Raw genomic sequence first — 17613 nt, 5'->3', positions numbered from 1 at the left:
ATATTTTAATTTGGAGTGAAATATAAACACATCAAAGAATGCAGTTGGACTTTATATAGGTTTTTATTAAATTAAAAACGAAAGTAACAGATTTTGTTGTATGCAAAAATGGCGACATCATATTAGCACCTCCAAAATATAATTGTTTATTTCTTTCTAATTTGCCGTGTAACCAGTGCAGCAGATTGTAGCTATACTCCGAGAGGCTTCCAGCTTCCAAGACTCGACCGCCAAATAATAAAAAAAAACTGGTTTTAAGGCAAAAAAATCAACGGTTTTGTGATTAAGAAAGCTGATCATTTCAAAAGGCTAAAACCAAAAGATAAACCACTTTTTTTTTATTAAGTTCGAAAAGAAACTCGACTTACGTTTGTTCCAACGAATATGACGTAATCCAATGAGTACGTCGTATTTGCAGACGAAAAAAAATGTTACCTAGGGGGTCCAGACAAATATTGGTACTATTATTTCCACGATTTAGGTAAAAAAGAGCATCATTTGGATGCTTGCATAGTCGAGTTGGTGGAGTGATAATATGGGATAATATGAGGCAGCCCCAAACATAAACGCATAAATGCCCATTATTAATTTTCATTAATAAACTTACTCATAAAATTGTTAAAAAAAAGGTTTTGTAATACCACTAACCATTCAACATATAGACTACTCATTACATACAACAAAAATGGACGAAAAAATTTCTTGCGACAGGGCCCAGAGAGCATCTTACTCTCTATTTAACGCTCATCTATGTAATTCTTACTCTCATTCTCATTGAATGTTTTCTGTTTTTTAGTCTCTAAAAGGAGCACTATGCAGAAGTGTTCGTTTGCGCTTCGATTGATCCATCGGTGGGGCAGGCACATTATACATGCAAAACAACAATGACTGCATAGCTCGCAAATAACTGTTAACCGATTGCTGGGGTCTCAAAATAAGTGTTGATCAATGAGTGATGAAAATGTCTGAGAGCAACCGTTTGCTTTTTTCGTATACAAAGTTAGCTCTCGCTCAAATGACGAGTTCTATTTTCTGTTCCCATTTGCTCTATTCTTTCCAGGACCGTTTGTCTTTGTGAGACGATTTCAAAAGTCTTTTTTTGTATGTGTGTGTGTGTGTGAAATTTTGTGGTTCTTCTTTTATTTGCCTTTGTGACATTTGGATACTCAGAGAAGATAATAAATACGAAAATCGGACGGGAAATAAACAAAATTAGAACAAAATTTATCGTCGTTTACCATTAAACAACGACATTGAACATATTTATACAAATGTAAGGCTAAAATCGTCAAACCTGAGTGCGCTTGCACATGTAGTCTTTACCATCCCGGTACTCAAGTATCTGTTGAGAGAGCATTTTAAGTTAAAAATTTTTTTTTTTTTTAATATTAAGTTACTTTTTAGTTCAAAAGAGGGGAAAGATTTTCTTGGTCGTCCCGTAGCTGTGTGGAAGTAGTTGCACTTTATACACTTGTATAAAGTGCACGACTTTAAGTGTCGTGCATATCTTTTCTCTTGGATGAGTAAGGGAACAATTGCGACACTTCTCTTCAGTCTGCTTACAGTGCTAAGTAAATGCCCAAAATCTGCCCAAGTCTGTAACTATTTTATTTTATTAATATATGAGTTTTACAATTTATTCTAAGCGAACGACGTAGTTTAATAAATACCCAAAATCTTAACTCTTTATTAGTTGTTAGGCTGAACTTTAAATAAAAAATTAAAAAAATTACTTTTTCTTTCAAAAAGTTACACATTGTACCCCTGTGCATCCCCACTTTAACAGAATTAAAAGTGTCAAAAAGACTTTATTAATTGCCTTTTCGGTCAATCGGCATTTTAATGAGGGTCTCTGTGCGAACGTCAAAGATTTCTCTCAGTGAGCTGATATCAATTATATCAATGATATCTGAATGATATCTCTCAGTAGGCGAACATTTTACGAATCTCTCAACGTAAAACACTCAACCGAAAACCGAAAAATCAAAAGAAAGTAACTCTCCTGCTCTGAGAGAGAGTGATTGTCAAAATTATTTACGTTTTTTCTCATAAACTGAACATTAGGAAAAAGAAGGTTATTTGCAAGTTATTTGCAAGCTATGTTCATTACAAGACTTAAGTAACTTAAGTCAGGAACAGGAAGTAACTGAACAAGAAAGGAAAGCTAACTTCGGGCGGAGCCGAAGTTGATATACCCTTGCAGTTAAAATCGGATATATATCGCAAACATCGGATATAGTTGGCCGATTCTTATGATTAAATCATAATAAAACCAATAAACTACAATAAAAAATCTAAAAAAAAAGTCCCAAGCTCCTATCTTCAAAAACACCAAAGTTATACCATTTCCGATCAATCAGTTATATGGCAGCTATAGGATATAGCAGACCGATCCTTATGAAATTTGGCATGTCGTATTATTTTGCCTCATGTAAAATTTGAACTCTCTAACTCTAAAAACACCGAAGTTATACCATTTCCGATCAATCAGTTATATGGCAGCTATATGAAATAGTCGACCGATCCCGGTCGTTCCGACTTATATACTGCGTGCAAAAGAAAGATTGCTTTAAAACTGAGAGACTAGTTCGCGTAGAAACAGACAGACAGACAGACAGACATGCTCATATCAACTCAGGAGGTGATCCTGATCAAGAATATATATACTTTATAGGGTCGGAGATGTCTCCTTCACTGCGTTGCACATTTTTCGACAAAATTATAATACCCTCTGCAAGGGTATAAAAATGTGGGTCTCTGTGCGAACGTGAATCATATCTCTCAGTTAGCGATGTTCAGTAGGCGAGCATTTGACGAATCTCTTTAAAACACTCAGACGAAAACCAAAATCAAAAGAAAGTAACAGGAGACTTACTGCTAAAGAGTGATTGTCAAAATTTTTTCGGTTGTTCTCATCCTGATATAATACAAGGTAGTTTATTCGGCTGTCAAAGTTTGTTTATTATCATTAGAGAATTATCATGATTCTCATAAACTGAACATAAAGATAAAAAAAGGTTGAAAGTTATTTGCCAGCTATGTATGCTTAAAAGCAGTCGGCGTTATGGTAGTTATGTCGACTGAAATATACCGTTTCTAACTCAGTATATTGGTTTTAATTGATTCTTAAAAATCTATATAAAAAAGTCCTGTTATGTTACACCACTTATAAATCAAGAAAGGCAGAACAGATTTGAGTGAAAATTGGCAGGGAGGTAGCTTAGAGCCAGGAGACGGACATAGGATACGTTTTATCCCGGTGGAATTACGATTAAAAAAATGGCATCGCATTGGCCATTGCATATTCCCGCATTGCAGCAACTTTAATACATGGAGGCAGAACAGCTCATTCAGCACTTAAGCTGTGTCAGCAGTGTGCAACATATAAAAACAATCGTAGTGCTGAAACAATGTAAAATAATTATTTGGGATGAATGCAACTATTACTAATCTAAACTAAACGATAAACTATTTGGCAGCTCTTTGTTACTCCTTTTAGGGGATTTCAGACAAACTCTTCCCGTTATTCCACGTTCAACGGACGATAATTAAAATAATGCTTGCTTAAAATCATCTCGACTGTGGCGTAATGTTGAAAAACTACCAGGTCTATGCATATGAAACTGCGTTTTTTTTTACAACTTTGGAAATTTATTTAAAAAAAATGGTGACAATTTCAATCTTTAAAGTATGCCTCTTCAGAAGCCACACATTTTGCCCATCTTTCGGCCAATTTATGAATTCCTCGCCAGAAGAATTCCTTTTCTTTGGACCCAAACCAGTCTTCTACCCAATTCTTAAGGTCTCCATAGGAATCAAAGCTCTGGTTGGCTAATCCGTGTACCAAACTGGCGAACAAATGGTAATCTGATGGAGCCAAGTGTGGTGAATAAGCCGCATGGTTACCCCAGCCAAACGTGGCTACCAAATCCTTGGTGCCTCTTGCCCGGTGTGATAGCGCGTTGTCGTCCAAAAGAATGGTTTTGAGCTGCGTATTCTGGGCATTTTTGCGTATTCTGGGCGTTTTTGGAGCAGAGATTCTTTCAATTCATCCAATTGTTGCAGGTAGCGTTCGCCATCAACGGTTTCACCAAGTTTTAGGAGCTCATACCAAATGACTCCGGCCTGATCCCGGAAAACGCCGACTTTTTTTGGGAAAAGCGGTAATAAAATTATTATTTCCTTGGTCTCGTTTTATTGAGGATTAATCAGACAATATTGATATGTGTCAAAGATAATACCTTTTCTGGTAAGGTGTACCGAAAAAATTACGTCAAAGTCCGAAAAACACGAACAAAATGTCAGTTTCTTGTGTACAAATTGTATCCTTTTTGTCTATTTCTATTTTATTTCCAAAGCTACAATATTTCACTATTAAAAAACGTCGGATATTTTAAAATCGCGTTAAAAATAACGCGTTTGGGAATTTTGAAGAGCAAAAAAGTCCCAAAAAACGTTCAAGAGGGTGTTAGAAATAATTATAAACAATTCCTACTTGGTCCCTTCAAAAGTTTCAAATCACTGTCGCACTGTGTAATCAATTAAAATATACTCCTCCGGAATAACTGCACTTATAGTTATAACAGTAAGTAGGCTGTAAGTGTAACGTATCGTACAATGGTACAAATGGTATACCCGCTCGTTCCAGCGGGTTTCAGCGCCGAAACCCGCCATAGAAAATTTTTTTTTGTATGAGATGTCCCATCTATGTACTATCTTTGATCAATAGAGGCCGAATTGTCTTCCTTCAGGACAACATCAGGTCACACACATCTTTGGTGACGCGCCAGAAGCTCCACGAGATCGGATGAGAGGTTCTTTTACATCCACCGTATAGTCCGGATCTCGCACCAATTGATTACCACTAATTTCAGTCAATGGCGTATGAGCTTGGTAGTCGGAAGTACGCCACAAGAGAGTCCTGTGATGGCTCTCCGAGTTTTTGCCAGTAGACATTATGAAGTTGGCATATTATTGTAAACTCGTAATCGAACAAAAGGGCGCATTTGACTTAAATCGCATTATTATAATTTTTATGTCTGCGCAAGCATTTATTAACTTTATTTAAGTAATTTAGTAATGAGGAATAGAATTTTGGGATTTTCTATTTTTTGTCTTTCCGGAATCGGCCTATATCCTATAGCTGCCATATAACCGATTGATCCGAAATGGTATAACTTTGGTGTTTTTTGAGTTAGAGAGTTCGGATTTTGCATGATTTTGGCATTTTGCCAATTTAATACGACCCACTATTATTTAATATTATTTAATAAGACCCACCGAATTTCACAAAAATCGGCTGACTTTATCCTATAGCTGCCATATAACTGATTGATCGGAAATGGTATTTGGTAAAAATACCAACTTATTTTTTTTGAAGATAGAAGCTTGGGACTTTTTTTTTTAGATATTTTATTATAATTAATTGGTTTTATCATGATATTCTCCTAAGGATCGGCCAACTAAAATTCTGTGTTAAATTGTTTGTTTGAACAGCTTTCGTAAGGTGCTTGTTTAAACATGTTTTTTTGTAATGTCAGGATATCCCTTACCTTCTTTCCTCCTGTCCTGTCGGAATGGGAATATGCCTGGGAAAGTGGAAGACAAAGTTATTTTTCCAATGTTTAATGCAAATTCTTTCACTTTGAAAGTGGGATACGGCCCTAATGAACCTTTCGTTAGTTAAGAAACTTGTAAACTAATTTTGGCCTTAAATAAATTTTTGGATGGCGGAGCAGCCCAGTGTACCAAAATGTGTTGTCCAGGAATAACATGGCACCCGTTTCGGCAACTTTTTAAATCGCTCTACGAGACTAGAGACGCCGGCAGCTGTCATTTTGCTTCTGTTAAATAGTCGTTCACGTAGTGGCGAATGCTTTTGGGCCTATGTAAGTCGCTTTGTGACGTTAATATACAAAAAATTGAACAATTTTCGGAACGAATTTCTATATTTTTGGTGGTTGGACACATGGCCATCTATTTTGATTGGCTTTTACAAAAAATGAGACACAAAAACGGAAAGAAGAATAGAGTTGTGCGCTATGGAGTACATTAACTTGAGTATGCTGGTACACAAGGAGATTGCTCAATTGTTAAAGAAAGCAATTCTAGTACTTAAAGTTATATTTATCATAATGTAATGTCGTAAAAGGTATAGGAAATGCCAATACCTACAATACCATACAAAATAAAAAAATTTTTTTTACGTATATTTATATTACGTATATAAATTACGTATATTACGTAATTAATTACGTAATTAAGTATATTACGTATATTTACAAAACTTAAAAACTAACAGAAGCTTTCCTTCCAAGTGTTTTGCGGTAATGCCGCTAGTATTTGCTTCGCAGACGTGAAGCCAGTTTTGGCGTGAGTTAACACCCCACTTCAGTTGCTGCCTTGCTTGGAGCCTAACCTTCGCCCGGACCCTTTTCATAATTGCTCCTTCATTTGTCTCAGCTCCTTCATAATTGTTTCGATTCGTCCAGCCCGCATTCAGGGCACCTTGGATCCACATCATGGCCAAATTAAGTAGCTCGGCCAACAAGTAGTTCGAATCCGCTGTACTTTCGTGTACCAGAAGTTTTCCTCGCTGTGTCTCCTTTGGAGCCATTTTTCTAGGTCGGGGACCAATTGGTGGGTCCTTGGTCAACTCGTCACAACGTCTTTGCCACTTTTGGATGCTTGTTGCTCTTGAGCTCACTTTTAACTCTCCCGCTTGACCGCTCTGCGCTGTTAGAGCCTGATGTACATATTTTGGCTCCACAGTGAGAAGATCGATTGCCGCACCGAGATGGTTAGACCGAGAGCATCTCTGCTCTGCTGCTTGATGACTTCCTGCTTCAGATCAGGACAGTCTCCGTCTTGTATTGGGCTAGGCTTAGCCCTGCCTGGTCGAGCCAATCGCTGACCCTTGCAATTGCAGCTTTGCAGGAATTTTCGATTTCCGGGATTGTCAACGACCACTACTGCAATGTCGTCCGCGAATCCTACTAGATGTGTTCGGTCTGGGAGCTCGACTCATAGGGCTGGGCCTAAGACGGATCCTTGAGGGTCACCTCAGGTGACCACATGGTCTTGGATGGTGCGATCGCTAAGGTACGACCTTATACGCTTGTCGGCACTCGGAGATTGTGCAGTGCCCAACTTTTATGTGCAGCAAAAAAGTCCCCAAAAACGAATTTTGAGGAGCAAAAAAGTCCCAAAAAACGTTTTTTCTTAATAAATCAAGATTTTGTCAAGAGGGTGTTAGAAATAATTGTGAACAATTCCTACTAGGTCTTTTCAAAGGTTTCAAATCACTGTCGCACTGTGTAATCAATTAAATTATACTCCTCCGAAATGGCTGCACTTATAGTAAGTAGGCTGTGAGTGTAAAGTATCGTACATATAGGTAATTGCCCCTTAAATAGGGCCCTGCCGACCACTGAAATACATTCAGCAATGCCAAGAAAACGCAATTGGGCCAATTTGAGTCGTCGAACGGTCAATTCTAGAGCCGCGCGAGATAGAAAAGTACGAAGATTAGGAGAACCAATCGAAGAAGCGATATAGAAGAGTACGAAGATCAGGAGGACAAATCGAAGAAGATAATGAAAATGCGCGTTTGAGCATGGCGCAGTTACGTGAATTACAATTAAAAGAGGCAGAAACGTGCAGATTCAGAGTTAAAAGAAGAGTTGACCAACAAGGGCAACAATTTAACCTTTTACCTTTTTTACCTTTTTTATACCTTTTTTATTTTCAAAAAATCAAAAATTTTGTTATTGTTTTATCTTGAAGAAAAACTCCTTAAGAAACTTTTCCCAAATTTTCATAGAGATTGGAGCAGTAGAAAAAAAGTTACAGCGCTCCTAACCGCGCGCCTCGTTGCGGCCTTGAACTGAACTTGAAACTTTAAACGCGAATATCTCGATATGGTGTTTCTTGAAAAATGACTTTGCGGTGACATGGATTGGCGAAAAACTACTGAACCGATTTACTTTAAATTTTTTTTTAAATGTTCGTAATGAAATTCTTCTGTGCTTGAACGATCGACTTTTCACGCGCAAACTTTTTTTTCGCCGAAATGAATTTTTTAGTGAAATGTTTAGAGACCAAAAAGTTCATTTTTAGCATAAAACGTTCCCGTATGAATAAAAAAAAAAAATTTTTTTTAATCGATCGTTCAACAAGGAAACTAATGAAATTTTTTTACTTTTATGGTTTAAGTTGACCTGTTTGACCTGGGGAACTGTCACCGCAAGGCTCTAAAAAAAAGGCTCTAAGGGAAACAGCCACCCCTTAAAAACTATTAAATATTTTTCCACCAAATTTTGCACAAACATTGTTAATAAAGTGTACTATCAAAAAATTAAAACATCCCTGTAATTAAATAATTGCTACATACCTAAAAAAAATCCGAACTTTGCTCTTTTTCTTCGACAAAGAGGGTATATAACCTCTTAATCGAGCATTAACATTAGGACAATTTCTTCGACTAGCATTCCAGAACAAACCGGATGTTAAATATTCTGCGTGTTCCAAAGTGGTTATTGGTATTTTGGAAAATAATGCCTGTATTAAAAGAAAAAAAATGGGTACAAATGGTATACCCGCTCGTTCCAGCGGGTTCCAGCGCCGGAACCCGCCCTAGAAAATTTTTCTTTGTATAAGATGTCCCATCTATGTCCTATAGCTGCCATATAACTGATTGATCGGAAACGGTATAACTTTGGTGTTTTTTAAGATAGAGAGTTCAAATTACATGAGAGCTATTTGGCAAAATAATACGACATGCCAAATATCATAAGGATCAGCCGACTATATCCTATAGCTTTCGTGTTTTTGAAGATAGAAAGTTGAAACTTTGTATTTTTAGTCAATCCGACCTACCAAATTTCATAAGGATCGGACGACTATATCCTATAGCTGCCATATAACTGAACGATCGGAAATGACCCAACTTTCGTGTTTTTGAAGATAGAACTTAATACAGATTCTATTTTTGGTCAGATAATCCGACCTACCAAATTTCATAACGGTCGGCCGACTATATCTTATAGCTGACATATAACTGGTTCTTGGTAGAAATACCAGCTTTGGTATTGTTAAAGATAGAAGTTTGGGACTCGTTTTAAGTTTGGTATTATAACAAATTGGGTTTTATTATCATATTCTCATAAGGATCGGCCAACTATATTCGATGTTTGCGATATATATCCGGTTTTAACTGCAAGGGTATATAAAATTCGGCTCCGACCGAAGTTAGCTTTCCTTTCTTGTTTTTAGATATTTTATTATAATTAATTGGTTTTATTATGATATTCTCCTAAGGATAAGCCAACTATATCCGAGGTGTGCGATATATACCCGATTTAACTTCTAGGGTACTCAACTTCGGCTCCGACCGATGTTAGCTTTCCTTTCTTGTTTTAAAATATAATTTTAATTATTTTTCAGTATTCCCATAAAATGGCCTATTTAATTGGACAAAGTATTCAGCGAGATGTTGCCGATACTCTTTTGGATAAACTATTTTACCTTTAAAATATAAATACAGAATAAATTTGGTTATTGTTTATTAAATGTAGTTTTTTCATTTTTATCTGTAAAGGTTTCCTAAACCTAAGCTAAAATTTTGTGTTAAATTGTTTGTTTGAACAGCTTTCGTAAGGTGCTTGTTTAAACATGTTTTTTTGTAATGTCAGGATATCCCTTACCTTCTTTCCTCCTGTCCTGTCGGAATGGGAATATTCCTGGGAAAGTGGAAGACAAAGTAATTTTTCCAATGTTTAATGCAAATTCTTTCACTTTGAAAGTGGGATACGGCCCTAATGAACCTTTCGTTAGATAAGAAACTTGTAAACTAATTTTGGCCTTAAATAAATCTTTGGATGGCGGAGCAGCCCAGTGTACCAAAATGTGTTGTCCAGGAATAACATGGCACCCGTTTCGGCAACTTTTTAAATCGCTCTACGAGACTAGAGACGCCGGCAGCTGTCATTTTGCTTCTGTTAAATAGTCGTTCACGTAGTGGCGAATGCTTTTGGGCCTATGTAAGTCGCTTTGTGACGTTAATATACAAAAAATTGAACAATTTTCGGAACGAATTTCTATATTTTTGGTGGTTGGACACATGGCCATCTAATTTGATTGGCTTTTACAAAAAATGAGACACAAAAACGGAAAGAAGAATAGAGTTGTGCGCTATGGAGTACATTAACTTGAGTATGCTGGTACACAAGGAGATTGCTCAATTGTTAAAGAAAGCAATTCTAGTACTTAAAGGTATATTTATCATAATGTAATGTCGTAAAAGGTATAGGAAATGCCAATACCTACAATACCATACAAAATAAAAAATTTTTTTTTACGTATATTTATTTTTTTTTTTTTAATTTTTCCTTTATTTACAAAACTTAAAAACTAACAGAAGCTTTCCTTCCAAGTGTTTTGCGGTAATGCCGCTAGTATTTGCTTCGCAGGCGTGAAGCCAGTTATGGCGTGAGTTAACACCCCACTTCAGTTGCTGCCTTGCTTGGAGCCTAACCTTCGCCCGGACCCTTTTCATAATTGCTCCTTCATTTGTCTCAGCTCCTTCATAATTGTTTCGATTCGTCCAGCCCGCATTCAGGGCACCTTGGATCCACATCATGGCCAAATTAAGTAGCTCGGCCAACAAGTAGTTCGAATCCGCTGTACTTTCGTGTACCAGAAGTTTTCCTCGCTGTGTCTCCTTTGGAGCCATTTCTCTAGGTCGGGGACCAATTGGTGGGTCCTTGGTCAACTCGTCACAACGTCTTTGCCACTTTTGGATGCTCGTTGCTCTTGAGCTCACTTTTAACTCTCCCGCTTGCCCGCTCTGCGCTGTTAGAGCCTGATGTACATATTTTTGCTCCACAGTGAGAAGATCGATTAGGATGATCAGAGCTGCGTCAACCGAGATGGTGCGGCAGCCCGAGCAAACCCTTGGGGCGCAAAGTCTGTATGTGCTATTCAGTCCCTTTGTGTACGACCTGGTTTTACCTAACCGCGGGGTTACCTACACGGGGGCTCTGCTTCTGCGAAGTCCTTCCTTAAAGAAAGTAAGCCTCGTGTACCGAAATACTCCCAGGTACCTGATGACTCTGCTTGAGTCATCTCTGCTCTGCTGCTGATGACTTCCTGCTTCAGATCAGGACAGTCTCCGTCTTGTATTGGGCTAGGCTTAGCCCTGCCTGGTCGAGCCAATCGCTGACCCTTGCAATTGCAGCTTTGCAGGAATTTTCGATTTCCGGGATTGTCAACGACCACTACTGCAATGTCGTCCGCGAATCCTACTAGATGTGTTCGGTCTGGGAGCTCGACTCATAGGGCTGGGCCTAAGACGGATCCTTGAGGGTCACCTCAGGTGACCACATGGTCTTGGATGGTGCGATCGCTAAGGTACGACCTTATACGCTTGTCGGCACTCGGAGATTGTGCAGTGCCCAACTTTTATGTGCAGCAAAAAAGTCCCCAAAAACGAATTTTGAGGAGCAAAAAAGTCCCAAAAAACGTTTTTTCTTAAGGGGTTACGCCACCCTGACCGCGTGGAAACGGGACGGTTTTTCAGGAATTTCTTGTGACTAAACTAGTTGAGATAGGATTTTTCCACTTTTATTTCTATTTAATACAACTAATGAGCTTTATAACTTCTAAAAAAAAATTTGTTTTCAATTCAAAATGGCGGAGATATGAACATCGGCGATCATAGGTTTTTCCGGAGTGCTCCTTGATGGTGGGCATGATTCACGTGTCAATTTTCATCAGAAAAAAGTAAACAAAATTTTTTTTTAAAAAGTGATAAATTTGGATCAGAGTGACGTAGCCGTTTTAGAAAAGAAGAAAAATTACGCAAATGAGAGCACTTCAAAACTTGACTCAATGTTTTGGGCAAAAAATTTCGTACTAAAAATTGCATAAAAAAATTTCTATCCATTGGATCAAAAAAATCCTACGTCACTCTGTGGAAAATCTATGTAAGAAGATGTGTTTCAATTTTCAAGTCAATCGGTTGAACAGTTTTTGAGTTATCATGCCCACCGTCTTGAAAAAAGTGGTTTCGAGAAAAACGCAAAAGAAGAAAAAGAAGTGTCTTAGGTGCCCTCCTGCAGTGCCGCCTTGAAATAAACATAACTTCCATAATTATCAAGATATTGTCTTCGGGGACGTCTTAAAATACGCGTAAGAATATAGTCTTTTAAATTAAGTAAAAAAAAAAAATCGATTTTTTGAAAATTTCAGGGTGGCGTGACCCCTTAATAAATCAAGATTTTGTCAAGAGGGTGTTAGAAATAATTGTGAACAATTCCTACTAGGTCTTTTCAAAGGTTTCAAATCACTGTCGCACTGTGTAATCAATTAAATTATACTCCTCCGAAATGGCTGCACTTATAGTAAGTAGGCTGTGAGTGTAAAGTATCGTACATATAGGTAATTGCCCCTTAAATAGGGCCCTGCCGACCACTGAAATACATTCAGCAATGCCAAGAAAACGCAATTGGGCCAATTTGAGTCGTCGAACGGTCAATTCTAGAGCCGCGCGAGATAGAAAAGTACGAAGATTAGGAGAACCAATCGAAGAAGCGATATAGAAGAGTACGAAGATCAGGAGGACAAATCGAAGAAGATAATGAAAATGCGCGTTTGAGCATGGCGCAGTTACGTGAATTACAATTAAAAGAGGCAGAAACGTGCAGATTCAGAGTTAAAAGAAGAGTTGACCAACAAGGGCAACAATTTAACCTTTTACCTTTTTTACCTTTTTTATACCTTTTTTATTTTCAAAAAATCAAAAATTTTGTTATTGTTTTATCTTGAAGAAAAACTCCTTAAGAAACTTTTCCCAAATTTTCATAGAGATTGGAGCAGTAGAAAAAAAGTTACAGCGCTCCTAACCGCGCGCCTCGTTGCGGCCTTGAACTGAACTTGAAACTTTAAACGCGAATATCTCGATATGGTGTTTCTTGAAAAATGACTTTGCGGTGACATGGATTGGCGAAAAACTACTGAACCGATTTACTTTAAATTTTTTTTTAAATGTTCGTAATGAAATTCTTCTGTGCTTGAACGATCGACTTTTCACGCGCAAACTTTTTTTTCGCCGAAATGAATTTTTTAGTGAAATGTTTAGAGACCAAAAAGTTCATTTTTAGCATAAAACGTTCCCGTATGAATAAAAAAAAAAAATTTTTTTTAATCGATCGTTCAACAAGGAAACTAATGAAATTTTTTTACTTTTATGGTTTAAGTTGACCTGTTTGACCTGGGGAACTGTCACCGCAAGGCTCTAAAAAAAAGGCTCTAAGGGAAACAGCCACCCCTTAAAAACTATTAAATATTTTTCCACCAAATTTTGCACAAACATTGTTAATAAAGTGTACTATCAAAAAATTAAAACATCCCTGTAATTAAATAATTGCTACATACCTAAAAAAAATCCGAACTTTGCTCTTTTTCTTCGACAAAGAGGGTATATAACCTCTTAATCGAGCATTAACATTAGGACAATTTCTTCGACTAGCATTCCAGAACAAACCGGATGTTAAATATTCTGCGTGTTCCAAAGTGGTTATTGGTATTTTGGAAAATAATGCCTGTATTAAAAGAAAAAAAATGGGTACAAATGGTATACCCGCTCGTTCCAGCGGGTTCCAGCGCCGGAACCCGCCCTAGAAAATTTTTCTTTGTATAAGATGTCCCATCTATGTCCTATAGCTGCCATATAACTGATTGATCGGAAACGGTATAACTTTGGTGTTTTTTAAGATAGAGAGTTCAAATTACATGAGAGCTATTTGGCAAAATAATACGACATGCCAAATATCATAAGGATCAGCCGACTATATCCTATAGCTTTCGTGTTTTTGAAGATAGAAAGTTGAAACTTTGTATTTTTAGTCAATCCGACCTACCAAATTTCATAAGGATCGGACGACTATATCCTATAGCTGCCATATAACTGAACGATCGGAAATGACCCAACTTTCGTGTTTTTGAAGATAGAACTTAATACAGATTCTATTTTTGGTCAGATAATCCGACCTACCAAATTTCATAACGGTCGGCCGACTATATCTTATAGCTGACATATAACTGGTTCTTGGTAGAAATACCAGCTTTGGTATTGTTAAAGATAGAAGTTTGGGACTCGTTTTAAGTTTGGTATTATAACAAATTGGGTTTTATTATCATATTCTCATAAGGATCGGCCAACTATATTCGATGTTTGCGATATATATCCGGTTTTAACTGCAAGGGTATATAAAATTCGGCTCCGACCGAAGTTAGCTTTCCTTTCTTGTTTTTAGATATTTTATTATAATTAATTGGTTTTATTATGATATTCTCCTAAGGATAAGCCAACTATATCCGAGGTGTGCGATATATACCCGATTTAACTTCTAGGGTACTCAACTTCGGCTCCGACCGATGTTAGCTTTCCTTTCTTGTTTTAAAATATAATTTTAATTATTTTTCAGTATTCCCATAAAATGGCCTATTTAATTGGACAAAGTATTCAGCGAGATGTTGCCGATTCTCTTTTGGATAAACTATTTTACCTTTAAAATATAAATACAGAATAAATTTGGTTATTGTTTATTAAATGTAGTTTTTTCATTTTTATCTGTAAAGGTTTCCTAAACCTAAGCTAAAATTTTGTGTTAAATTGTTTGTTTGAACAGCTTTCGTAAGGTGCTTGTTTAAACATGTTTTTTTGTAATGTCAGGATATCCCTTACCTTCTTTCCTCCTGTCCTGTCGGAATGGGAATATTCCTGGGAAAGTGGAAGACAAAGTAATTTTTCCAATGTTTAATGCAAATTCTTTCACTTTGAAAGTGGGATACGGCCCTAATGAACCTTTCGTTAGATAAGAAACTTGTAAACTAATTTTGGCCTTAAATAAATCTTTGGATGGCGGAGCAGCCCAGTGTACCAAAATGTGTTGTCCAGGAATAACATGGCACCCGTTTCGGCAACTTTTTAAATCGCTCTACGAGACTAGAGACGCCGGCAGCTGTCATTTTGCTTCTGTTAAATAGTCGTTCACGTAGTGGCGAATGCTTTTGGGCCTATGTAAGTCGCTTTGTGACGTTAATATACAAAAAATTGAACAATTTTCGGAACGAATTTCTATATTTTTGGTGGTTGGACACATGGCCATCTAATTTGATTGGCTTTTACAAAAAATGAGACACAAAAACGGAAAGAAGAATAGAGTTGTGCGCTATGGAGTACATTAACTTGAGTATGCTGGTACACAAGGAGATTGCTCAATTGTTAAAGAAAGCAATTCTAGTACTTAAAGGTATATTTATCATAATGTAATGTCGTAAAAGGTATAGGAAATGCCAATACCTACAATACCATACAAAATAAAAAATTTTTTTTTACGTATATTTATTTTTTTTTTTTTAATTTTTCCTTTATTTACAAAACTTAAAAACTAACAGAAGCTTTCCTTCCAAGTGTTTTGCGGTAATGCCGCTAGTATTTGCTTCGCAGGCGTGAAGCCAGTTATGGCGTGAGTTAACACCCCACTTCAGTTGCTGCCTTGCTTGGAGCCTAACCTTCGCCCGGACCCTTTTCATAATTGCTCCTTCATTTGTCTCAGCTCCTTCATAATTGTTTCGATTCGTCCAGCCCGCATTCAGGGCACCTTGGATCCACATCATGGCCAAATTAAGTAGCTCGGCCAACAAGTAGTTCGAATCCGCTGTACTTTCGTGTACCAGAAGTTTTCCTCGCTGTGTCTCCTTTGGAGCCATTTTTCTAGGTCGGGGACCAATTGGTGGGTCCTTGGTCAACTCGTCACAACGTCTTTGCCACTTTTGGATGCTTGTTGCTCTTGAGCTCACTTTTAACTCTCCCGCTTGACCGCTCTGCGCTGTTAGAGCCTGATGTACATATTTTGGCTCCACAGTGAGAAGATCGATTGCCGCACCGAGATGGTTAGACCGAGAGCATCTCTGCTCTGCTGCTTGATGACTTCCTGCTTCAGATCAGGACAGTCTCCGTCTTGTATTGGGCTAGGCTTAGCCCTGCCTGGTCGAGCCAATCGCTGACCCTTGCAATTGCAGCTTTGCAGGAATTTTCGATTTCCGGGATTGTCAACGACCACTACTGCAATGTCGTCCGCGAATCCTACTAGATGTGTTCGGTCTGGGAGCTCGAGTCATAGGGCTGGGCCTAAGACGGATCCTTGAGGGTCACCTCAGGTGACCACATGGTCTTGGATGGTGCGATCGCTAAGGTACGACCTTATACGCTTGTCGGCACTCGGAGATTGTGCAGTGCCCAATTTTTATGTGCAGCAAAAAAGTCCCAAAAAACGAATTTTGAGGAGCAAAAAAGTCCCAAAAAACGTTTTTTCTTAATAAATCAAGATTTTGTCAAGAGGGTGTTAGAAATAATTATGAACAATTCCTACTAGGTCTTTTCAAAGGTTTCAAATCACTGTCGCACTGTGTAATCAATTAAATTATACTCCTCCGAAATGGCTGCACTTATAGTAAGTAGGCTGTGAGTGTAAAGTATCGTACATATAGGTAATTGCCCCTTAAATAGGGCCCTGCCGACCACTGAAATACATTCAGCAATGCCAAGAAAACGCAATTGGGCCAATTTGAGTCGTCGAACGGTCAATTCTAGAGCCGCGCGAGATAGAAAAGTACGAAGATTAGGAGAACCAATCGAAGAAGCGAGATAGAAGAGTACGAAGATCAGGAGGACAAATCGAAGAAGATAATGAAAATGCGCGTTTGAGCATGGCGCAGTTACGTGAATTACAATTAAAAGAGGCAGAAATGTGCAGATTCAGAGTTAAAAGAAGAAGAGTTGACCAACAAGGGCCACAATTTAAGGGGCTATATACCTTTTTTATTTTCAAAAAAATCGAAAATTTTTTTATTGTTTTATCTTGAAGAAAAACTCCTTAAGAAACTTTTCCCAAATTTGCATAGAGATTGGAGCAGTAGAAAAAAAGTTACAGCGCTCCTAACCGCGCGCCTCGTTGCGGCCTTGAACTGAACTTGAAACTTTAAACGCGAATATCTCGATATGGTGTTTCTTGAAAAATGACTTTGCGGTGACATGGATTGGCGAAAAACTACTGAACCGATTTACTTTAAATTTTTTTTTAAATGTTCGTAATGAAATTCTTCTGTGCTTGAACGATCGACTTTTCACGCACAAACTTTTTTTTCGCCGAAATGAATTTTTTAGTGAAATGTCTAGAGACCAAAAAGTTCATTTTTAGTATAAAACGTTCCCGTATGAATAAAAAAAAAAATTTTTTTTAATCGATCGTTCAACAAGGAAATACACTAAACTAATGAAATTTTTTTACTTTTATGGTTTAAGTTGACCTGTTTGACCTGGGGAACTGTCACCGCAAGGCTCTAAAAAAAAGGCTCTAAGGGAAACAGCCACCCCTTAAAAACTATTAAATATTTTTCCACCAAATTTTGCAAAAACATTGTTAATAAAGTGTACTATAAAAAAATTAAAACATCCCTATAATTAAATAATTGCTACATACCTAAAAAAAAGTCCGGCCTTTGCTCTTTTTCTTCGACAAAGAAGGTATATAACCTCTTAATCGAGCA

At 37.5% G+C, this 17613-nt stretch overlaps 1 protein-coding gene across 4 annotated transcripts in view; it reads left to right on the top strand.

Moving 5' to 3' along the window:
• The window catches only part of AGO3 (Argonaute 3), a 154182-nt gene extending 139594 nt beyond the window's left edge, over positions 1 to 14588 (top strand). For 3 of the 4 annotated variants that reach the window (XM_043209647.2, XM_043209648.2, XM_043209653.2), the window contains one exon: positions 9445 to 9570. In XM_043209647.2, coding sequence (XP_043065582.1) covers positions 9445 to 9531 — 87 coding nt within the window. In that variant the 3' untranslated portion in view covers positions 9532 to 9570. Of the gene's footprint in view, positions 1 to 9444; positions 9571 to 14486 lie in introns of those variants that run through there. The other variant, XM_070279617.1, reaches the window with a different exon arrangement.
• Positions 14589 to 17613: the final 3025 nt, after the last annotated feature.

Source organism: Drosophila bipectinata, chromosome 3L (genome assembly GCF_030179905.1).
Source record: "Drosophila bipectinata strain 14024-0381.07 chromosome 3L, DbipHiC1v2, whole genome shotgun sequence".
Classification (NCBI taxonomy): Eukaryota; Metazoa; Arthropoda; class Insecta; order Diptera; family Drosophilidae; genus Drosophila; species Drosophila bipectinata.
This window is presented reverse-complemented; position numbering and strand designations above follow the sequence as displayed.